Genomic DNA, 24882 nt, shown 5'->3' on the forward strand with positions numbered 1-24882 from the left:
GATGACCTGTTGGAGTTTATTTTCTAAACAGACTTTGGTCCTTGCCGGGTGGAGAGATGAGGTGGATGCTGGTGGATGTGTCCCACTACAAAGTGTGTCCAGATGGGCTGTGTGTGCCTTAACTCTGTGAGCTGTGAAGTGCAGCTGTGTAGCCACCATGGCCCTCGGGGACTGAGATTACTTTTCTGCCTTCTTCACCGGGAGCCATTAGAAGGACTTGGTTGGTCCGGTTTTCCTTGCTCTAGGCACACTGGAGCAGACCGGTGCTCTATGGTGAAAGGCTAAGGTCTGTCTTCTAGGACACAGTTGGAGAGGAAGAGGGTCTGAGGCCCATAACGGTTTCATCCAAGCCAGCGTGGCCGAGAAGCCCAAGCCACAACTCAACCCTTAATCTCTTCAGCATCCGTTAATACCCAGCCTAGGGGCCCAGTGACCTACTCTGATAGTACCACTCTCTCAACCTGTGCAAAGCCAGGCTCCCTGCTGACTATGGTCACATGTCATTCATTAAAAACAAACAAAAAAACAACAAAAAAACCTACCCAGTGTCAAGGGACCCAAACCATGTAACAGATTAAGATGGTGTGGGATGTAGCCACCTGTACTGTGCAGAGCCAGGAAACACATACCTAGGTCTGTTTTGCTTGAGATACTCTTCCTGGTACAGAAGAGCACAAGCCAAGTGGAAGTCCCACATAAGTGGTCTTGGACAGGTCATTTAACCCCCCACAGTCACTTCATCTGTTCCCCCACAGAGGAAGGGCCCACACAGCCTGGGGAGGAGAGGTGACGAAAGGCCAGCAGGAGGGGAAATCCAGAGAGCATTTATGCCCACCCCACACACAACCTCAGCACCAGATGTGAGGAGAGGATGTTCAAGAGCCTTGCTTTAAAAAAACAAAGAAACAAAGCCACCGGCTCCTAAAGAGACCCTGAAGGGAGGAAGGAGCCATATACACCCACTCCTGCAGTGTCAGTACCCAAAGGCCTCACTCCCAGTGGTCAATTGGCTACGTAACAAACCCAGGAGAGCAGCATAGCGGTGGCAGGGCCATTGGCACGAGCCACACACAGGACAGATTGTGGAAAAGCCAGGCACAGGGGAAAAAGTCCTTCATTCTCCGTCAGATGAAAGTGCTCTGTGACACTTGCCAAAAAAATATTTGGGGCTTGGAATTTTTTCAGGCCCCTAAATATAACCCACAAGAATTCTTTCCTAAATACCACACCACTCATTGCCCTCATCAACAGGAAAATTTGCATCTCAAGTATACAGGCCCAACACCTTAAGTCCGAGTACTCTTGTCTTCATTATGCATGGCAGTTGCTCCAATGCAGACCTGGGCCAAGGCCAGTCAGTCTGATGACACAAGAGCTGTAGCATAACCACTGAAGTACCCTCTCTGGCCCCATCCCAAACTGCCTATGTTGTTAGAACACAGATGGTGTGCAGTGGGTATGTAGCTCAATGTTAAGGCCTTTGCCTGTGGTGAGAGAGATCTCAGGCTCCTGGGTTTTGCCCCCAAGCAAAAACAAGAAAAACATTTCTTAGGGTTCTCACTGAACAAGCCAGAGTCTAGAAGGGTAAAAATCAGAAAGGGCTGATAAGCGAAATCTGATAACTGCGTGGGTAAATTTGGAGGGAAGAATTATCTGAACACTCTGGCAGAGGCCCAGGAGAGCCGGGCAAGCACTGGGGCCTGTCTCTCATGCCCAAGCATGGCTCAGCGGCGGCTGAGCGTGTGAGCTTGGGTAGCAGGCTGACTTGGCGTCAGAGCTGGGCCCTGCCTGTTGTTGCTAGCTGTGTGGTCTTTCTTGGATTTTTTGAGCCTTAGATTCCTGATCTGTAAAATGGAATTACGCTTAGCCACCTCCCAGAGTCCTGTGGAAATCTAATGAGCTAATTCCTGGCACAGACGCCCAACAACAACAAGAGAACCCACCGAAAGAGGTCCCCTGTGGCAGTGGCACATAGGAACTTATTCATTTGATGAATTCACTTGTCTGTGGGGACAAGTCCTGTATTCTTGCTGGGGAGATAAACCAGTAATTGATACTTACATAATCTAACGACCCATGTGGCAGACCCCAGGAAGCGAAGCAGGTTCATTCTGAGTGGCCGCCTCACTAAGGAAGGGTAAGAAGGGATGGTCCTCTTTGGAGGGGCAAAAGGCATGTCTGACTAACTCACCGCACGAATTTCCGGAGCAAGGCATGTCGGAAGCTGAAGGGAGCATTCTACAGAGCAGAGAATGCAGGGGACCTGGAGCAGCTCAGCCCAGAGGGAGGTCTCCAGGGATAGCAGGGAGCCAGTGTGACCCCAGGCCAATGAGGGGACAGATAGAACTCCCAGGGTAACACAACATAGCAGCCAGAGCATAGCAGGCCTCCTGGGCTGGCCAAAAAATGATGTAGGTCCTCCTTCCCCTCCCTCCCTCCCTCCCTCCTTCTCCTCCCTTCCTCCCTCCTTCTCCTCCCTCCCTCTCCTCTCTCTCCTTCTCCTCCCTCTCCCACTCCCCCCCCCCATGAAACAGGATCTCATGTGATCCTGATTCCCATATATATATATATATATATATATATATATATATATATATAGAGAGAGAGAGAGAGAGAGAGAGAGAGAGAGAGAGAGCACAAAGAAGGATGACCTTGAACTTCTAGCCCTTCCAGCTGAGGTCTCCTGAGGTAGACTTACAGATGAACACCTCTATCCTAATTTATGTGGTGCTGGTTATGAAACTCAGGGCCTAACATCGACTCAACAAGCAATTCTGCCAACTGAGCTAGTTTCCCAGCCCTACCTGATGTCCCCCCACCCCACCCCCATTCCAAATGCAGCCTTGCAGGCCATCACTAGGGAAAAGGCAAAGCCATTGCTACCACACAAGTCCAGACTAAGACAGTGGCTGAGGTGGAGAGATCCGTGAGATGAAGACTTTGTGTTTAACACGCAGGGTGGGTTGGCAGAGCTTAGAGCGGGATGAGGAACTGTCGCCGGGTGTGGCTTGAAGCACCTGGGTAGATATGGTGCCACTTCCAGGACAATCTGTGGGGAGCAGGTCTAGGACGTGTCAGAAAACACACCCAGCTTCATTGTTTTAAATTCATGGTGTGTGTGTGTGTGTGTGTGTGTGTGTGTGTGTGTGAGAGAGAGAGAGAGAGAGAGAGAGTCAGACAGATTGAGAGAGAGTCAGACAGAGACTGAGAGAAAGAGTCAGACAGAGATTGAGAGAGAGAGTCAGACAGAGATTGAGAGTCAGACAGAGATTGAGAGAGAGAGAGAGTCAGACAGAGATTGAGAGAGAGAGAGAGTCAGACAGAGATTGAGAGAGAGAGAGAGAGATTGAGAGTCAGACAGAGATTGAGAGAGAGAGTCAGACAGAGATTGAGAGAGAGAGAGAGAGAGAGAGAGTCAGAGATTGAGAGAGAGAGAGTCAGACAGAGATTGAGAGAGTCAGACAGAGATTGAGAGAGAGAGAGAGAGAGAGAGAGAGAGAGAGAGAGAGAGAGAGAACACAAGCATCTTTACTAGCTGAGCCATCTCACTGGGCCTGAGCTTTTTCATTTGCTCACGGCAGCTAATGTTGAAAGCAAACTGTGCTCATAGAACAGAACTTCCCAAATAAAAGGCAGTGTGCTGCTGGGAGTGCACAGACCCACCTCTTGCTTCCGCTGTGGTGGATGGGAAGACCAATGGAGCCACTGTGGCTCACAGAGAGGGCTGAGGACTCCAAAGGCCATGTTTCAGCAGAAAGGCTTGGGGACAGTGCTCAGCGCCCCCCCACCCCACCCCACCCCGGCAGATGCTTGAAAAAATGGCAGGTGCTTCACTAAGGTTGGACTTACGCTAGCAAATGCTAAGCTGCGTGGGATGGAAAGAGGCCAACGTTTAGAGAAGAAAGTGCAAAGCACTCTAGTGAAACATTGGAGGAGTACCAGCTGGTTGGCACAGACATGGCCAGATGCATGGTCAGTTCCTGGCCTTGTCACTTGCTCATGGGGTGACTAGAGCCTGCAGTGAATGTGGGATCTGACGCAGTGGTGTCTAGGAAGACAGACATGGGGAATATGTTCAGGAGAATGTAGAGGGAACACAAGGTAAGCCTACACACGGCACCCCATGCCACCAAGTCCTGCCATCCCCATGGGTTCTATAGAGTCTCAGTCTGCAGCTGGACACTCAAGGCCTACTTTCTTCACTGTCCTTCCCCTCAGGCTAATCTTTGAGGTGCAATCCAGAAGTAAATCTCTTTGGTCTAATTATCTGACAAACTCTTGAAACATAAGAAGCAGCTTGGCACTCCAACCAGGGTCAGTGGGAAGATTCCCACCCCAGTCCTCTAATCTGGAGGTCTAAAATCCTTCAACCTCACAGAAAACCATTACCTGATTCTATTGACCCAAAGCACTCACTGGCTGGTCCCATAGCTTTCCCCCACAAACCTCATCACCCCACTGGGCTTTTTTAAAATGGCAGCTCTGGCCATTTTCTTGTTCCCTCCCTCTGACACGATGTTGGTACCATGACCCAGCAGAATGGACCTTAGAGAGTGTGCTATAGGCATGGGCAAGCATAGCTGTGGTGGTAGCAGGTGTGTTTCTGGAGCCAGTCAAGATTCCAGGCAGCCCAGTTCCTAAGGTCAAAGTAAGCAGACTGACCATTGTCACCCTGCTTTTGCCTCAGGGTGACCTTGGGAGGATTCTTTCACATTTGAACTCACACCAGTTTGCTAATCTCTTTCCTACAAAGATCGGAGTCAGTCCCTGAGCCTTTGCACTCACATGCACACACCTCCACACAGAGACATAACCTCTCCCCCACCACCCACACACTTACAAAGCATTCCAAACAGTCAAGTACAGTAGTTTGTGCAAGAGAACTTCCCGGCAGAGCCTAGCTGGACTCCATCATTCATGGTCTCCGTGGCAAGGGCCAGGTGTGTGTGTGTGTGTGTGTGTGTGTGTGTGTGTGTGTGTAACAATTGCTCAACTGTGTCAGCCACAAGGAAACACTTCTATTGCCAGGTTGTCTTGTAAACTAACTGGAGTGTGCATGAAGCCCACTCTTCCTCGGAGATGACCGTTTCCTGCCAGGCACATCATTGACCCAGCTCCATCTGGTCCACGACAAACTCGAGCACACACATCCTCAGCCACAGCATCTTCTTGACAAATGGAAACAAAGTCCTATGTTGGAACTGCCCTTAAGCCCTTAAGCTCTAGTCAAGCTAACACCCACCCCAGAAAGCAGTGATTTTTGTCCTAGTTTTCCTCTTGATGGTCAAGGTCAAGAGAAGTCACCTAACTTCTGAAGGTTACAATAAAGATTCTGAAAAATGGAGCCCGCCCACCATCTCTCCCGTGAACCTATCCAGTCCCCTCTCTCCAAGGCCACAACAGGGGTGGTGTCCACTTAAGGCCCTAGTTTGGGGTCAGCCAAACGCACACATGTACAGGCTAGATGAACAGAGAGACTCCAGACATGGGCTCAGAAGAGGGTCAGCTGGACGGGAAAACTGGGTTGAGACTGTAGCCACCAGATCTAAAGTCTGACAGACATGGGATCTGTGCTAGCTAATCTACCAACTCGACACAGACTAGAGTTATCTAAAGGAGAAAACCTCAGACAAGAAAATGCTGTAATCTGGCTGTGACATTTTATTATTTAGTGATGGCAGTCACTATTATTTAGGACCCAGTACCCTGGGCTGGTATCTATAAGAAAGTAGGCTGAACAAGCTATGGAAAGCAAACCTGTAAGCAGTGTCCTTTCCCCACCTCCATGGCCTCTGCATCAGCTCCTGCCCCCAGGTTCCTGCCCTGTTTCAGTTCCTGTCCTGACTTCCTTCGATGGTGAACAGCAATGTGGAAGTGTAGGCCAAATAAACCCTTTCCTTCCCAACTTGCTTTTTGGTCACGGCGTTTCACCCCAGCAATAGAAACCCGAAGACCAGGCCCAAGGAGGAGTGTGCCAGTGTGCTGGGGGACTATCAGTTGGCTCACCATCATCCAGGGCCACCAGTCAGTTTTCTGAGTTGGAAACCAATTGTTTCAACAAATCGGACAGGACTCAGTGTGATCCCCATTTCTCATGTGCACGGACACTGGAGACACCCCAGTGATGTCATAATGGATATATTTTGTGCTCACTTGCCAGAGACTGCCAGTATCAATTCATCACTGTGGAGCCCTGTCCAGCCACCCGAGTCCAAGGCTTTCAAAGCCCAAGCAGGTTTCACCGGAAGGTTTGGTGAGCAAGGCCATGGATGTCAAGGCTGGGGCCTGAGCTACCAAGAACTAGGTCTACAGGACAGAGCTCACTTCCCCAGGGAAGGGCAGGGCATCCCCCAAACTGCCTTCTAGAGTGTGTATACCCATCCCTTTGCTAGTAATCAGGACTGACTAAAGGGAAGTATAGAGAGGTGCTATGTTTGGCATAACACAACACCAAGAGACCTCCCTGGTTCTTCTCTGTACAGACAATGGGGGGGCTACCCCATGTGGCGTCCATGGTCTAGATTTAGGGAGACATTCACATATCCTGTAAATATTCAATGATATTGTGACATTGGACGCTAGGCTCCATGTTGGAGATGCAGCAAACCTGAAGAATGGATGTAGGTGCCCTGCCTCGTGGGTGACCTCTAGTGGTAAGAGACTGGCAACAACGGATTCCTTTTGCTCACTGCTAGAGGTCATTTGCACCTCGTGATCCTCTAAGGCAAGTTTCCTGATTCTCTGACCTTCACCATGAGCCTCATTCTGTCGCCAGACCTTGATGTCCTCTGCTAACCAGGGCCAGGATGATCTCCTTGCAGGGCAGCTAGAAGAACAGAGGGCATGCCAGTGCAAGGCGTGAGGGACCCAGAGGGAGCTGTCAAAGGGGGAGGGAAACACAAAGTGGATGGGTATCTGGGTCTTGATAGCATTTCCGTCCTTGACTAAACTATACTCAGCCTTTCCTGGACTTTTCAGCTATTCAAAAGTTCAATTGAACTTCTCACTGTAGGGCCTCCTATTGTCCCTGTACTGTCCGGTTTTAGTAAGAATCCTACTGAACTTCACTAGCATTCCCCCATCCACCACATCTGGTCAGAAATGGAACCACAGGCCCAAGAAAGCACCTCAGAGGAAACCATGGGTCCCACAGACCTTAGGGATCAATGCTCCCTCTTGCTGCCACAAGACTTGAGAGCCCTGAGCAGTGGCTGAAGATAGAGAGACTTGCCTCGGGAAGCATAGAGCTGTTCTCAGCCCCCTTTCATGCCTCCTTCAGGAACAAGGTGAGTCCGGTCCCCTGGATCCTGATGGCAACAAAAGATCTAAACATTGGAAGAACTTCTTCTGCCTGGGCAGCATGTGGGTTAGCGGCGGTTAGGCTGGAGTCTGTGTGCTTCTTCTGCCCTCTAGAGGACAGTTCTAGAATTACACTTACTCTGGGATGGTGTGTCAGATACAGAGATGGCCCCACCTAGGGGGTTTTCTGGTTAGTTTTCTGTCAGCTAGAGCTACCTGGGAAGAGGAAACCTTTATTAAGAAAATGCCTCCTGCCGGGCAGTGGTGGCACACACCTTTAATCCCAGCACTTGGGAGGCAGAGGCAGGCAGATTTCTGAGTTCGAGGACAGCCTGGTCTACAGAGTGAGTTCCAGGAAAGCCAGGACTACACAGAAAAACCCTGTCTTGAAAAAAACCAAAAAACCAAAAACAACAACAACAACAAAATGGCTCCATCAGATTATCTTATAGGCAAGTCTGGGGCGAGGGGCATTTTCTTGATTGATTGATTCGGGAGGGCTAAGCCCACTGTGGGCAGTCCCACCAGTGCAGAGCCTGCCACAGAGGGCAAGCCTGTAAGCATCAATCATCAAGCCTGTAAGCATCATTTCTCTGACCTCTGCTTCAGTTCCTGCCTCGGGTTTTCATCCTGACTTCTCTTCATGTTGGAAAGGATAAAATGAGACAAACACTTTTAACTCCCCAAGTTGCTTTTGGTCATCGAAGTGGAAACTTAAGGGTTCTTTGGAAAGTCGGTTGGATGACGTTTTGCTGGAGCAAACACTTTATGAAAGAACATTTCGTTAAAGTGGACACAGCTGTGAAAGCCTAAGGCCGACTCGTGAAGGAACATTTCACTGAAGCAGACACAGGAGAGAGGATGTTCTGCTAAAGCAAGCATGTGAAAGGACAGGTGATGAAGGACTTTTTGCTAACGACACACATGTATTAGTCCGCCTTACATTGTGTAGGTGAGCTGCATTTGTCGGGACACCATAGAGAGAAATGCACCAAAAAGCTTGTGGTGGTATGCTGCAGTTTGTTGCCGCTTCCAAGGACTCAGGCGGATTGGATGCTTGTGCTGAGGCAAGGCACGTGGTGGACACGTGATGTTTGGAGAGTATAAACAGGACTCCACTGAGTGACAGGCTGAGCTAGGCTTGCTTCACTGATCTTCTCTTCCATGAGAGAGGCATAGGCAAGAACTTCTCCTGGTGTCCCTCTGGGTCCCTCCTGCTATGGCCTGGCTGTCTCTGCTAGGCCGTGTCACTGTTGTTGCTAACCTGACTCCACTGAACTGTACTGTTTGAGAGTGGATCGAGCTGCCGCTGCTAACCTGTGAACTGAACTCCCGATTTCCAGACAACACAGACGGGAGCTGCTCCAGAGAACCTTTCTAAACAGGTCCGCTTCCCCTCCCCTGTATCCTTTCTTTTCCACTGTCTCTGGTGGGTGGTGGGCTACAAGGAAGGTTAAAGCATCATTAAACCATCATTAAAAATAAAATTTGAGGTTACAGGTCATTGTGTTTATCTCTGAAATAGAAAGCAAACACGGACAGGCTGCAGGAGTGGGCTCCTACTTTCAGTGCCTCTAGTGGCCTGACCATCCTCTCTGACAGTGTGACCAGACAAGAACATATTATGTATCCTGCAGGGCCTCCATCACTGCTACCTCTGTTAGCACTTGATGGGGCTAACAACACACATCTGTAATGAGCCTTGAGATAGAGGGGAGGAAAAGGGAGGTGAGCCCTCTGCCTGAGGCGGGCTGCCAGCATCTTGCTTATTTTCTCACTTAGGTGACATTTTTGTCTGCTTACAGTTTGCTTGTCTCGAGTACCCACCCCCCTTAAAATAAACTCCAAAATGGCAGGGCCCGTGCTTCTGGTTCAGAACTCTGATGGACAGCCTGTCTCCATGATCTGGTTGTAACAGTGTCTTTCTGACACTGAAGCTCTTCGGGGAAAGCTGTCTTTACAGACTTCTCTTCCTCAAGCCACTGGAGCTGAATGCTGGGAAAGGCCTACCCTCCAAGATGGACAAGCTTTGTCCTAGTCAACCTGACCTACCCAGCTGTCCTCTGGTCACCCAACCAAGGATGGAACACTCATCTCCTTTCTGGTGGCCTTGCCTTCTCTTTCGCCCTGTATACACTCCCATGACACATCAATTTGCAACTGAAGATGCTGCCCAGCAGAGATAAAATTTGGGGGCCATGGGGGACTCTCACTCCCGTGAGCTCCTTTATGCCACTCAAACACCACAATGATGCCTGTAGTTAGCAAGAATTCCAGGAAAGGCAGAGAGCCCATGTGAGCTCTCCATACTCGCTCACTCAGAGATATGGCTATTTACTCTGGACACATTGCAGGTGAAGACGGTGAAGTTCAATTTTTGTTCCCAAATAAAGCCAGAGAGCAGTGTGGCCAGGGACAAGCCACTTGACCAGGAAATGCCCAGGACCTGTCACCTGAGGAACAGTCTCACCAGCAGGTCCTAAGCAGGGCTCTACTATGATCAGGGGCATACAGAAAGGTTTTAGCTGGTCCAACCACATCCACAGCCTACTCCACAAAGCCACCATGCAAGCCAACAGGCAGCATGGACCAAAGGCTGTGACCAGAAGTATGCTGAGCAGAGCTTTTAGTTAAAGCCTTGATAGAACCGCCAGGACGGCTCCTTTAAGAGCCACAGACTCTTTCTGCTCTGGCACAGCTAGCTGGTCCTTAGTTTTTAGGAAGTGACCTTTCTGTTGGCACTAATTGAGCAGGGTTTATGGTGTTCACCAAGCACTGAGTTCCCTCTAGGGAGGGCCTGGGAGGCAAGGGCCCCAGGCCTACAAGTTCAAAGAAAAGACAGGCATCTTGGAAGCAGTGGGCTTTGAAGCCTGGTCACTGTTGTAAACCCTAACACTTAGATGATCACAGCACTTGTTCCTAAAAGGTTCCCGGAACCGTTCCAGCTGCATCCTGAAGCACAGAGCGATCACAGGGACAGCCTCCACACTTCTTCACTCGGGAACTAACTACAAGCATTACAAATGCAGCTGCCTTCTGCCAGGCCAGGTTTTACACCTAAGAATCCTAGAAAACTAGCAGGGTGGAGTCCCAGCAGCTGCCCTCTGCCTGCTGAGTGGACACATGGGTTTGTTTGCCACTAAGAATTAAGAGACTCAAAGATTTATGTTTCATTTCAAGGACACTTATGTATGAGAAAAACAAAAAACAAACAAACAAACAAACAAAAAAACCCTGGGTTTGGGCAAGATTCTCCTCAACTCCATCCCAGGAGGATTTCCACCCACGGGCCAGGCCACCTTTCCTCTGTCTGAGCCCACCTCCAAACTCAACTGCAAGTAAGCATTTGTGTCACTGTCTCCATAAGAAAAGCATTTTTCCCCATTCAAGAATATACAACCCAGGGCTGAAGAGATGACTCAGTGAGTGGTTAAGATACTGACTGCTCTTTCAGAGGAACCAGGTTCAATTCCCAACACCAACACAGCAGCTCACAACTGTCTAATTCCAAGATCTGACACCCTCACAGATATACATGCAGGCAAAACACCACTGCACATAAAATAAAAATCACTAAAAAAGGAAGGAAGAAAACAAAGAAAAGAGAAAGAAGATATAACACAACTGCTAACTTTAGCGTACTAAACCTGTAGGCTGTAGGACTGGTGTCTTTACTTCCTTCTAGACAGAGATGAATATTTGAGGCAGCCCCCCCCACCCCCTCCCCCCCGGGCACCCAGGGAAGACCAGGGAGGGCAGTCCTTCATGACTATCAGCTTTAATGGCCCCATGCCATTCCCTGAAGCACACAGCTGTGGCTGCGGCCTGAAGCTGTTGAGGGACAAAAAATTATTTAGAACCAAAACCAAAAACACAACTTAAAAAAATCTCCATTGCCCAAGCTGTGAACAAGCCTAGACACGTGGCTTGTGACCAGCCAGGGACAGCGACCTTGCCTCACACCAGAATGCGATGTAACTGGTTAGCCCAATTCTAAAATCCCTTAGTAACACTTTTTAATATACAAGAATCAAAACTACAGCAGTTTTACAATGTAGGAAAATTTAATACATACTATATAAACAACATTATTTACATCAGAAATCACCAGGACAGTGGCATTTTTCACAAATATAAATTAATTACTGTTTTAGTCAACAGGTTTCAAAAGTCCACAAGTTTACAAGAAAAACCACCTGTCCCCAAATGGGTAGGGCACAGATGGACTAAAGCAGCCTGGACCCTTGGCATGGCTCTCCTCACCCAACACAGCTGGCCTCAGCTAGAAGACCACAGGTGTCGGGCCTGGACCGCGGCTCCTGCTGACAAGTGGGTTTTGGTCTGTAGGATTTCAGTGTTGCTGTGTGTGAACACTTAAGTGAATCACTTTTGCTCTGCAAAGCCTGATGCAACTGTCAGACACACCAGGTCAGAACGTCAGCAGCACAGTGAGAAATGTTTGCGCTCCCTTTGTAGGGCTTAAGGAATGACTACACAGAGAATTAGGAAGGACCATCGGACTGGGCTCCTGCAGGCTGGCAAGTCTGAGAGGACACAGTAGTCAGCAGAGGCTTCATCTTCCTTTTCTAGGGCCACAGGCCTCGACAACACTCACATGTAACTTCCCCAAGTCCTGCCATTGCCTCAATAATGAGCTGCCCAAAGCCAGTCTCCACAGAACTCCACTGGCAGCTTCTCTTACCTGTGCAAACTTCCGCAGAAAGCATATGCTGCACATACTGGTTTAAAGCAAGAGGAATGCTTCCTTTCTCACAAGCCCCTCTTCACACGCACTCCTTCACCTCACGCAGATGTTTGATGGCAGATACTGTAATCTTAGAATCAATGTAACACTGATCTGGCCATAGGGCCCTTTGCTACATTTTATGGCACTATACCCTCTAAGTCCTGAATATGAACAAAAGGAAGTTCCTTTTTCCTCATGATGAGACAGACAGCTTTGAGAATAATTCGTAACTTCTACCAACAAGTTGAAAGACAAGACCTAGGTGACTATGGGAAAGGCAAGGCCTCGGCCTTCCACAGGGCCACCTCCTGTGCTTGCCACGCTCACAGCATCTAGGAGCCCAGCGAACCAAACACAGACAGTGTCAATGTGATCAGCAAGAAGCTCCATCTGTGGTTCACTTTTCACTGTGTGGCCAAAATAGACCTTTCAGCCTTGACTAAGAAGTCCCGCAAGCGACCAGGCAGCAGACTAGCCGGGGCACTCCCATGCAGTCAGTGGGCTCTACTGCAAGTCATGCATGCACATGGTAAGGTGAAGGACCCGGGTGCCATGAGGAGTCCAGAAGGTGATGGTCTACTGAGCACCAGCCAGGTCCATGGTGCTCTAAAGCAGCAGAAGCAATGGCCCACCACAACCATGCATGGCCAGGTGTTTTACTCAAGGACACAACTCATGCTTGTCTCAGGGAAGTCGTTAATGGTACTGCCTGGGATGACCACCCCACCAAGAGTGTTTGGGAGCCAAACCCTGCATATGTCCAAACAAGACTTTTCATCAACTCAGAATGAGCCTGGACTCTTACAGAGGCACGCCTACCATATGTTCAAGTCAGGTTTCCTGTCTCCATCTAGAAAGGCTTTGAATACCTTAACAATACTGGCAAGTTATACTGAAAGTGAGTAAAACCCAAGGCCTAGCCCAGTATCCATACACTGAGAAGAGCCAATCAATGATACCACCCATCAGCCCTACAACCCAACCCAACCTGACACTGACCAGCCTCCTGCCATCTTAACAGCTTGGCTACCCCCATCACAGATGCTTGTGGTTTGGGGAAGAATTAACTTAGGTTTATAGTCTACAGATTTTAAAATAACAAGGTTTGATTCTACTGAGTTCCAACTTGTAATGGAAATGTAGCTTCTCACCTGACCACATCTCAACTGTCAAGAGTTTGGTCTGTGCAGCCTGCCTTTTCAAGCTGTGTAAAGGAACCAACATGCACTACAATTTGCTGACCCACTCCAATACTTAAAACTCCCTGCTTGCTGGCACTGTCAACAAACCCTGCCCCCTGTCTACATGAATGTCCCACATCTGGGCTCACCAGCAGGTATCTCATCAGCAGGCCACCTCCATTTCTATCCCCAGGACCTATAACTCTCCTTCTCACCACAGGAATCAGAAACCCACCAGGGATTCCTATTTTCCTGGTTATACTACCCCACCCCCATCTCCACCCCTACACCCACTTAGCCTACTCCCCAAACAAGTAAACCCCACGCTGGCATCAGCAATGCCCAAGTCACAGTACTCTAAGTCAGCCAGAGGGATCCAACTTTCCCTGACAATGAGGGGAAATGACCACCGCCCAGAAGACCAAACCTTTGAAATGTACAAAGATAGTGCAGGGGAAAATTAGTGTTGGCAGGGAGGAGGCCATGGCGGCGGTCATTTCCCTGTCTCATTCTCCCCAGCCCACTTCACATAATGAGACCAAGTGTGTCATTTCTCCCAAGAACACAGCTGAGGGGTGTACCTGCTCCCTTTTCAAGTCTTGCAGTGTGAAACCCACCCTGTGATCCTACTTCCCATGAGCAGCATCCCTCGTGTCACGGTGAACCAATCACATACTGTCCGTCAGGTCCTTGCCCTGGTCACTCATGCTGAATAGAACATTCATTGACTCTCAAGATCCCGGATTCCTTCACTGAGGAAGCAGCCCAATGAAGCTGGTATATAGTCATCTCCTCCTAGCACCCATGGAGGTGAGAGGCCATGATAGGCTAGGATGGGATGGGCGTGCCAAAGTGCAGGAGTGGAGACCAAACCAAAGCAGCAGACGAAGGCCTCCAACTCCTTCAAGTGCTCCTTCAGCTGCCAAGTCAGTGGATTCAGCAGCAGTGTATCCAGAAATGTCACTCACCAGCCTGACCACTGGCCACAGCTGGATCAGACCAAAACGCCCAAGTGCTTGATGACTCCTGTGCTCTCTCTCCGCTTTAGGAGGGGTCCTTTATGTTTTCCGAACATTCCAGTTATAATCTGGGTTGTTTTTCTGTTCTAGTGATCTCTCCAAAGGAGACCTATGATCCAAGGGTGACTTGGAATCATGGGGAGATTTCTGGGAAGGGGGTGAGCGAGGGTCTGAGAGCGTGGTGTGCAATGAAGGCATGGGCTGTTTATATTCCCCCAACTTGTCTGTGTGGAAAGAGCGATAATGGTCTGAGGGTCCCTGGCCGTGGTAACCCATGGTGGGTCTGTGGTCAGACATTCGTCGAAAATCCTGCTGGTGATAATTCTGGGGCCTAAAGTCATCTGACCTCCTTCGCTTGGAGTCATGATGGTGCCTAAAAGAGAGATGCAAAGATCAGCTGAAAGACAAAGTCAGATTGCTAACAATTTTCCATCTTCTGCTTCCATTTCCACATACACACATGGACCCAGAGACTACTGTTTTTATCACCAAAGCCAAAGCACACACGTAAACGGTCAGCTGTTTCACGCACATTGGTAAAAGGCATCTTATGATGACAGACACACTTCAAAGCTGCAGAAAGCTCACTATCCCTCAGGAGAACACAACTATAAATATTTTCATATTTCTTTAACATGCTCAGAAGAAAAAGATATACATTTTAAAAAGATTATTTCTAAATTATTAACAGTAGCAAAAACCAGAATCAATTATTTTACAAACTGACTTACCCCAGCAAGGACTCTCTATAGCACATGAGGTAAGCTACCTACACACTTAGCTGCCCACCATTACTGGTAGCTCAAAGCAGGCAGCTGCTTGCTGGGACTGCCACCTCCTCTTGGCCCTTTCTCTCCAAATTCATTAGCTCCCAAGCTATTCCCCATCAGAGACACTCCTATCATCATATGTAACCCAGAGTCCTACCAGCTGCCTGACTGGGACCCTCCAATTGTCCGACCTAGCCTTTAGACCACAAGCAGTCCACACCAGCAGAGGAAACTTGTTCCAAGCTCCTGACCACAACCGAAGGTACCAGGGCCATAGCAGACAAGCGAAAAACTTGAAATGGGGGCTACAGCATCAAACACCAGATGAAGACAAGATGCTTCACTCCCAGCTGTGAGTCCTGAGCCATGTAAACTCCTCTGCTAAAAGAAGGTGACTTGAACAACAACAAAGCTCAACCAAAACCAACTCCAGATGTGCAACCCTCAAAAATCAACATACAAATATGTGTGTGTGTGTGCGCGCGCGCACGCACACACACACACACACACACACACACACACACACACACAAAAAAGCAACATGTCTCCCAAAACACTAATCTATAACAATGGCTCTTGTTCAAAATGACCAGGAAGAATTTCTAAAAAATTTAAGAGAATTTCACTGTGGGCAAAGAACTCAAAAGACAAATATGAATGGAATGAAAAAGTCAATCCAAAACATTTTTAAAAAAAACCAACCAAACAACCAAACAACCAAAACCTTGATCTGTTGAAGGAAGCCCAAAGTGAAATGATAATGGAAATGAAAACCTCAATAAGCCAATTAAAACCTTCAGTGGAAAACCTTGGCAATAGAACTGATCATTTAAAAACAGAGTCAGATGCAAGACAGAGTAGAAAAACTGGACTGGATTACTTGATAAAGGTCAATGAAAAAGTTGTAGAAGAAGCTATAAACAAAACATAGGAGAAGTTTGGGATACCATTAAATGACCTAACCTCCAAAAGACGGCATGAAGGAGATTACCACAGGGAAGGAATCAAGAATATCTTTAGTAAACTCAAAGAAGAAAATTCCCCAAGCCTAGAGAAAAAAGATGCTCACCCAAGTACAAGAGATAAAAACAAACAAACAAACAAAAAACTCCATAACATATTATAATTAAAACATTCAAAATATAGAATAAAGGATATTTAAAGAAAGCAAGAAAGAAAATTCAAGTTGCCTGTAAAGAAAGGCCAATGAGAAAACACCTGATTGCTATAGAGTAACACTGCCAGAAATCTTTATAGCAGAAGAGTTTGGAAAGATGGCCTCCAAGTCCAAAAAGATCACAACTGTCAGCCAGATTACTATACCCAGCAAAACTATCTCTTAAAATTGAAGGAGAGGAGCTAGAGAGATGCTCAGTGGTTAAGAGTTCATGTTGCTCTTCTAGAGGACCCAGGTCAGTCAAGAGGCTCACAACTGTCTATAAACCCATTTCCAGGAGGATCTGATGCCTCTGGATTCCTTGAGCACCTGCACTCATGTGTGCATACACTCACCTGCAAACAGACATAATACCTACACACAAAAAAAATAAAATAAAATTAAAAATTCATGATAAAACATACTAAAGCAGTAGTTCTCAACCTTCCTAATGCTGTGACCCTAATACAATTCCTCATGTTGTGACCCCAACCATAAATTTTTATACTATTTATGAATTTAATTATTTTCTACTATTATAAACTGTAAAGTAAATCTCTGTGTTTTCCATTGCTCTCAGGTGACCCCTGTGAAAGAGTTGCTCAACCCCCAAAGGGGATTGAGCACAGGTTGAGAAAACCTGGCCTGAAGGAATTTGTGACCACTAAGTCAGCTCTACAGAGGATACTAGAAAGAATATTTCAATTTGAAAAGGATAAGCCCAAGAAGTCACAGGGAACAAATAAACAATGCCAGGACAGGTAGAAGGAGGTGTGTGTGTGTGTGTGTGTGTGTGTGTGTGTGTGTGTGTGTACACAGGAGTATGTTGTTGTCAATGGTGTTTTATAGGGCATCTAATAAATTACTAGACACGGAAAGTACCAAGAAAATATGAAACATAAGGAGATAAGCTAATCAAAATGAGACTGACTCAAATGACATAATTAGCAGATGAGGAACAATTCTGATAAATAAAAGTCTAGTCAGCATATCACCACTTCAAACAGGATATTAAGAACAATTTGAAGTTCCAAAGGAGGAAATGGAAAATGGCAACATTATTTGGAAAATACTGAAAATCTTTCAAATTTATAGTTATGATAGATAATCCTATATATCCAAAGAGCTGAATGATTCCTGAGTATAAGAAGCACAAAGAAAAGTCAGTCAGGGCTTCAGTGTGCTGAGTGGAAAGCACTTGCTTAGTGCACTCAAGCCTGGGGTTAATTTCTATACTACATAAAAAGGAAAGCAGGCAGGGAGCACAGGCAGGCAGATAGCACAGCATATGATATGTAAGAGAACCAGGGATTGAAATAGTAACTGTCCATAAGGAGGAAAAGGGAGAACATGGGCCTGTTTGTCAGAAGGCATACAAGCAGACAATGGAGGAGCATCTCAAAGTACTGAAACTGGTAACCAAAAACTTTATATCCAGCAAAAATACTCTTCAAAATAAACACCTCCTCACAGTGCAGCCTCCGTGAACAGAAGGAAAGGACAAAAGGACAGACCAGGCAGAAATGCAGACCTGCACAGAGGAGCCAGATGAGATGATGGGAAAGCAAGAGGGAGAGAGCGTGCAGGCTCATTCATGAGGTGGCTAACGCATCTAAATGGCAGATCTTCCAAAACAGCAGGCCTCAGAAGTACTGTATAAATACTGCCCCACTTTAAATTCACAGTGCAGTCTAAACACAAAGCATAACATCAGCCCAGGGAAGTCCACAGGTGCAGTTCAATCAATAGCCAGATGTTGAATGAAAGTCTGGTAAAACCATGGGGTTCCTCTCACACTTGCCAACTCACAATTTGAAACTGGCTTGTCACCTCACTAATGGTACTGCGTGGCTGTAGAGAAGGTACAACTTCAAAAGAATGATTTAAATTATTGATCCAGGTAGGCAAGGACCACAGACTGATATCCACCTCATGTGCCATGTTATGAACTACTACTGTTGACTCTGTATTGTGTGTGTATTTACATGTGTAGGTAATGTGTGGACACACACTTTCAGGTATGTGAGGTATATGAATGTGGAGCCAGAAACCAGCCTCAGCTAACATACCTCAGGCACAATTCACCTTTTAAAGAAGTATCATCTATTTATTCATCTATTAATCTGTGTGCACTGGGCACATGTGTGAGCACATACATGCCACCATACATAGGCAGACTGAACTAAGGTCATCAGACTTTGCTGCAAGCATGTTACCAGCTAAACATCTCATTGCCCTAACCTTGTTTTTTTGAGACAAGCTCTCTCACTGAGACCTATAGCTCACTGATTAGGTTAGGCTGGGCTGGACAGTGAGTCGCAGAAATCCTCCTAACTCTGCCTCTCTGAAATTTGTAGAAAAATGGATAAACCTCTAAGGTATAATATTACACAAGGTAACTCAAACTCAGAAAGACAAGAATAAAATATTCTCCCTAATACATGGATGCTGCCCCATAATGTATACATGTAACCAGGTTTAAGCTCAGGAAAACTCTCTGAGTCTAGAAAGGAAACTAAGAGGAGATCTATTATGTGAGGAGAAAGTACGGTGGCACAGGGCTTCAAGGACACATGGGACATGAAAGAGGAAAAGAATCTGGCAGGGAGTCACAAGGGGAGAACAGGGATAGCAGGAGGGGGGACAGACAGGGGAGGAGAACCAACTTTGTTCAAAAATGCAGTGAAGTGATGTTGAACACTTATATGCTGATTTAAAAATACAATAGAAACACAAAAGGGTTCCAAGAGAGCAGTGTCAGCCAGCAAAGCATGACATTGCTAAATTGCCCATGCCATAAATCATACCCACCCCAACTCAAGCAGCAAGCACAAGAAAGCTCATTGGGTCACAACCAAAGACATCAAAGGAGAAAGGAGGCCGGCTGGAAGGGAGAATGTAACAGGTACAGAGAGGAAGGAGAGGACAATGGGGTGAAATTACCAAAAACATGTATTCTGTGCATGTATAAAGTACTTCAAGAACGAAGCAACACTTTTCAAAAAGGGGAAAGGGGCTAGAGAGATGTCTCAGGTGCGAAGAGCACTTGCTGCCCTTGCAGAGAACCTGGTTTCAGCTCCCAACTGCAACATGGCAGCTCGCAATCTTCTGTACTCCAGGTCCAGAGATCCAACACACTCTTTTGACCTCCTAAGGTGCCAGGCACACATATGGTTTACATACCAACGTGCAGGCAAAACACTCATACACATAAAGTCAGAAATACAACTGAAAAAGCATCCTCCCTTCCTGCATCCTAAGGATGTCCTCATAGAGGACAAGGGATCTGTAACTGACACATGCAAGAAGCTCAACATGCATCAGACAAGACACACCTGTATCAGCATCACCATCCTTCTTCCCATGAACAAGTCAGTGCCTCACCTCTCACACATTTCTACACACCTGTCATAATAGTCTCTGTGTCCCCGGTGGTCTCGGTCGCTGTTGTACTGGTCATATGGTCTCTTTCTAGACATGTTGTTAGGTCGGTAGCTTCCAGAACGGTGAGCATCCATATGTCTCCGGTCACCATAGTGGTGGTCCTTATACCAGTGCTGCTCATACTGATGGTGCCGGTCACCCCCCCAGGGGGCATTGTTACCACCACCATAGTTGAACTTTCTTTCCCTCTGCCAGTCTCCTCGATCTGCAAGAGAATTATTTCTTACTACAGCACATGGCAGAATTTACTGAGGCAAGGAGATAATTTCCTCCTTCTTAGCTTTATCGCTTTACAACTAATAAAGCTTTAAATGCTGCCACCAACTTCTAATTCAAGAGAAAATCTACCACCCCTGTCTTTATTAAGATCTTCTAAACCACTCTTACTCTTTCATTCTTGCTTGCCCCAATCTGCAGCAGATGCCGGAAACTCACTCACTCAAGAACCCAAAGGGACTTTGGAAAGCAAACTGCTGTTCCACGGTAGTAACCTCACTTAGCTGAAGTTGATCAACCTGCTGGGTCTATATGCAGAACTGTGTTGAGCTGCTGAAAGCCTAACTAGAGATTTCTTCCTTAGACATACATAAGGAGTTGTTTGAAGGGCTGAGCTCAGGACAGAAAAGGCTAGACCACTGCACTGAGATGGGCATCTCCTAGTCTGGAAGCCAAGGGAGTGAAGTAACAGCAGCTAAAGCTTCAACAAGTTTTAAAGCACTGTGTCATATACTTGGGCAAAAAGATGAAAAATCAAAAGGAGAAAAAGCATATAATGGTCAATGGTGAGGAGGTTACTGAGGAAGGAGTTTAAATAGCTGTAACAGGACAGGAGAGATGGCTCAGTGCTCAGGAGCACTTGCTGCTTTTGCAGAGGATTCTTCAATTCCCAGCATCCACATGGAGGCTCACAGACATCTATAACTCCAATTCCAGGGGCTTTGATATCCTCTAACCTCTGTGAACATCAGGTATGCATATGGTGCACAGACCTACACTGGAACAAAAGAACTCATGCACATAAAATGATACATAAATAAATAAATCCCTAAGTAATGACAATTAATTTTTTTTAGTTAGGGCCTTATTAATATAGCTCTGGCTGGCCTACAATGATGTAGACAAAACTGGTCTTGAACTCACAGAGATCTGCCTGCCTCTACTTCCCAGTGCTGGGATTAAAGGCATGCGCTACCACACTTGATTTAATGTTCCTTAGAAAGGAGGTAAAAATGAAAATAGATTTTCTTTAAAAAAAAAAACAAAAACAAAAAGTTCTTGACAGTTTTACAAGAAGTTTTAGCTACTCTCAAACTGTGGAATACACACACATATCTATGCACACACACACTTTGTTGAAACAAACCTGGGTCTTTGGGATGAGCAGCCAGTGCTTTTAACTACTGAGCCATCTTTCCAGCCCAGGCGTATTTTCAGTGTATAGATGTTTAAAGGAGCTGTGGCAGCACTGTTTGAGGTAATCACTTGCTATGCAGCCTTGAACCCCAATGCACTGTGTATGTACACAAATGGAGTGCTATAACTAAAGTTTAGAATAGAATGCACTTCTCTTGACTACTAAAGGAAAACTGAATCTTTGTAAAACCTTATATTATTCTTCTATGTGCTTTAAGTCTTGTTCTTTACCTTTTACTCTTTTGTCTCTAAAAGTACATTTTACTTTAACTGGTGAACAGTAAGTAATGAGCACTTATTAAATCCCTGGACTCTCCCTCTACCCTACTCATCTAAAGTCAGTCACTAGCAGGCAGACAACGTTTCATACCTTCTTCTGTTTTACAAGTGCTTAAGTACGTGTAAGGGAGACAGTTCCTTGGTTCATCAGAAATCAGACAGTTACCATATAACCAGCAATCCATCCTAGACGCCTAGCTAGAACGATTACAAATAGGCACTCAAGCAAATATTTGGACATATTTATATTAGTACTATCCTCAACAGAAAAATAAAACAAAACAAATGTCTGTTGATAAATGAGCATTATGGTCTATCCACTGAGTAAAAATAACCTTCCATAAAAAGGACTTAAGAACGGATTTACAGCACAATTAGGATCAACTCTGAAAACATGTTGCTAAGCCAGTCCTAAGTGGTAACATACTGTCTATTCCATTTACATCAAGGACTCAGAGTAGGTTAATTTACAGAGGTAAAACACAGATGGCTATGAGAGCTGGGGGGATGGGGAATAGGTATAGAATTTCCATATGAGGTGACAGAGACATTCAGGAAGGAGGCACAAGTGACTATGCAGATCATTGAATGTACCAAATACTACTGACTAGTTTACCTTCAGATGCTGGACAAATTTCATCTCAGTAAATCAAAAGAATTGAATGTTTGGTTCCCCACTTATTTTTCTCCACTTTGACATTTTTTTTCCCCTATTATTATTTTTCTTTTACATCTCTGAGTATTTTGCCAGGATGCATGTCTCACATACCACATGCATGCAGTGCCTATAGAGGCCAGAAGAGGAACAGATTCTCTAGAATTGGAGTTACACATGATTGTGTAGGTGCTGGAAATGAAATCCAGGTCCTGTGGAGAGCAGCCAGTACTCTTAACCCTTGAGCTTTCCCAACTGAAAACATTTTTAGTGAATAAATCTTTCCAGAAAATGTGGGGATACTTTTTAATAACTTGCTATGTAGACTCAAACATGTAATCCTCCTGCCTAAGCCTCCCAAGTGCTGATATTAACAGCAAGTGCACAATGGCTGGTTTGGCCATTCTCTGTAATAATTGATGATATTGGGTACAGATGGCCTAATACTCATTTAACCATTCTCCTAGTTAGTAGGCTATATATTTACTCATTTCAAGTTATTTTGTAAAACAAACTAGAGCAACTCCTATCCTTAATAACTAGTGTGTATTTCTCCTTTTAATTATTGCTGATCAGAATGAGTGAAAAATATTTTTTAACTTTCTGCCTTGACAATTCCTGAATAGTACGGGGTGGGTGGGAATACTGCTAAACGGGCAGATTTACTTTTCTCCTTCATATGAATCCTCCATGGGGATTCGCTAATCCTTAATCGTTCTTTTTTTTTTTTTTTTTTTAAACAACACATGAGGTTCGAGGAAATCTCACATACACTGCAGGACCTTGAACTCAGACCTCTCCTGCTACAGCTTCTCTAGCTCTGAGGTGGCAGATACCACCACACACCTTGCATTTTATCTCTATGTTTTTCTTTTCTTTTATCAAGACATGATTTCTCTATTTCTGGCTGTCCTGGAACTTGCTATGTAAACCAAACTGGCCTCAAACTCACAGAGATCTGCCTGCTTCTGCCACCCAAGTGCTAGGATTAAAGGGGTGTGCCACCTTGTCTGGCTGTCTCTACATTTTTCTAAACAAATCTCCAAAATTTAATTCAATCTACTTTTCTTTTTTTTTTTTTTTAAAATAAGCTTTGTTTCAAGAAATTATATTTAAAATTAAATAAAAATTATATACATTTATTGAGGTGGTTTGATATGGTTTGGCCCACACAGACTTGTGTGTTTGAATGTTTGGCCCGTGGGGAATGCCCTATTAGGAGGTGTGGCTTTATCAGTGGAGGTTTGGCCTTGTTAGAGAAAGTATGTCACTGAGGAGGTGGGACTTTGAGGTCTTAAATGTCCAAGCTACAGCCAGTGTGAAACACACACAGTCCCCTTCTGCTGCCTATTGATTGAACAAGAAGCAGAACCCTGGCTCCTCTAGCACCATGTGTGCCTGCATGCCACCATGATATTTGTCATCATGCTATGGAATAAACTTCTGAACTGTAAGCCAGCCCCAATTAAATGTTTTCCTTGATAAGAGGAAATAGGAACACTGTGGTGCTTTGATAATAGCTATTATCAGATGTAAAGTGCTGTCTCACTGGGGGCCGTAATGCTGAGTGCTTTTCTACATACCTACTGGCCATTTGTACACCTTTATTAAAACTGGAGACTAACAGGTCTCTGAAATGAAGGGCTTATTGAGGCACAGATGCTAATCTAAAGGTCAAAGGCTAGGCCACAGGTTAAGTCCCTGAGCCACCAGCATAGGATTGTATACGCAGCAGCACAGTGCTCCGAGGATGTGGAGGAGAAGGTATGCTTTGCCAGTGTCCACAGATTAACACAGCCAGTGTAGAAAGTGTGAGTAGAGGTTCCTAAAGCATTAAATGAAGAGCTCCATGTGACCCAGCAGGGAAAATGTCCACTGGATACAAGGCTAGGACCTAGTAGAGTGAAGCTTGGGGAAGTTAAACATAAGTTGTTTACAACAAACTTACATCAGTTCCTGATAAAGAATAGCCTATAAACAAAGTTTCTGCTATGTCCTGGTTAGTTAGTTCCAAAAGCAAAGTGCTGTGTGGTCCTACAGGTAATCCTCATCACCCAACAAAGAATGGGCACAGTCTTCTCTGCTGATTACGCTTGAAGCTGTGAGTTCTTTTACCACTGCGCCTCCCAGTCTGGACTATAAATTTAGGGCAGTGGTTCTCAACTTTCCTAGTGCTGGGACTTTTTAACACAGTTCCTCCCAACCATAAAGCTCATTAATACTTCATTACTATAATTCTGCTACTGTTATGACTCATAATGTAAATATCTGATATGCAGGATATCTTCTCGTGAGCCCTGTGAAACGGTCACTTTACCCCAATAGGCCCTCAACCCACAGGTTGAGAACCACTGATTTAGGGAGTTCTCATGATCATTTTTTGAGAAATGTCTCTTTATATTCTTTGCCCACTTAACCAGTCCCTTCTAGTTTTCATGCTAACCCTTTATCATATGTAGTTTCTGAACAATCTCTCGTCGTCACAGGCTACTTCTTCACTGTTGGGAGCTGACTCCTAGCAGAAAGCGGCTATCATCTTTGCAGCCATCTCGAGTCATAAACCCTGACAAGAGACTTGTTTTCAACAGCCTACAACAGCTGAGCACACTCTGATAAACATCTTGTTTTTCTCACATATTGTTTTGTTGTTTAGTGCCCCAGCTGCAAGGCACATGTGGTAAAGTGTCTTCAGCCCAGGATTTCCTTTCAATAAATGGGACTTGATCAGACCCTCTCTCTTGTCTCCATTCTTCGCATCTCTTGCCCCTCCATCCCCACTCTCTCTCTTGCTAGACCCTGTTGACTGACCCGAATGGACCAGGTCACTTCACAGCTGACCATCTACTGTTCATTTTTCTAATTTTTCTAATTGGTTGTCTTCTTGCCACCAACTAAGTATTAGCAGTCTGAATGCCCACC

General features: G+C 45.9%; 1 protein-coding gene across 7 annotated transcripts in view; it reads right to left on the reverse strand.

The window, feature by feature from the left end:
- Positions 1 to 11344: 11344 nt before the first annotated feature.
- The window catches only part of Chd2 (chromodomain helicase DNA binding protein 2), a 125916-nt gene continuing 112378 nt past the window's right edge, over positions 11345 to 24882 (reverse strand). For all 7 annotated transcript variants that reach the window (XM_076935902.1, XM_034501482.3, XM_076935889.1 and 4 more), the window contains 2 exons: positions 19578 to 19821; positions 11345 to 14619 (listed from right to left, as the gene is read on the reverse strand). In XM_076935902.1, coding sequence (XP_076792017.1) covers positions 14286 to 14619; positions 19578 to 19821 — 578 coding nt within the window. In that variant the 3' untranslated portion in view covers positions 11345 to 14285. The remainder of the gene's footprint in view (positions 14620 to 19577; positions 19822 to 24882) is intronic.

The sequence above is a fragment of the Arvicanthis niloticus genome, chromosome 1 (assembly GCF_011762505.2).
Source record: "Arvicanthis niloticus isolate mArvNil1 chromosome 1, mArvNil1.pat.X, whole genome shotgun sequence".
Lineage (NCBI taxonomy): Eukaryota > Metazoa > Chordata > Mammalia > Rodentia > Muridae > Arvicanthis > Arvicanthis niloticus.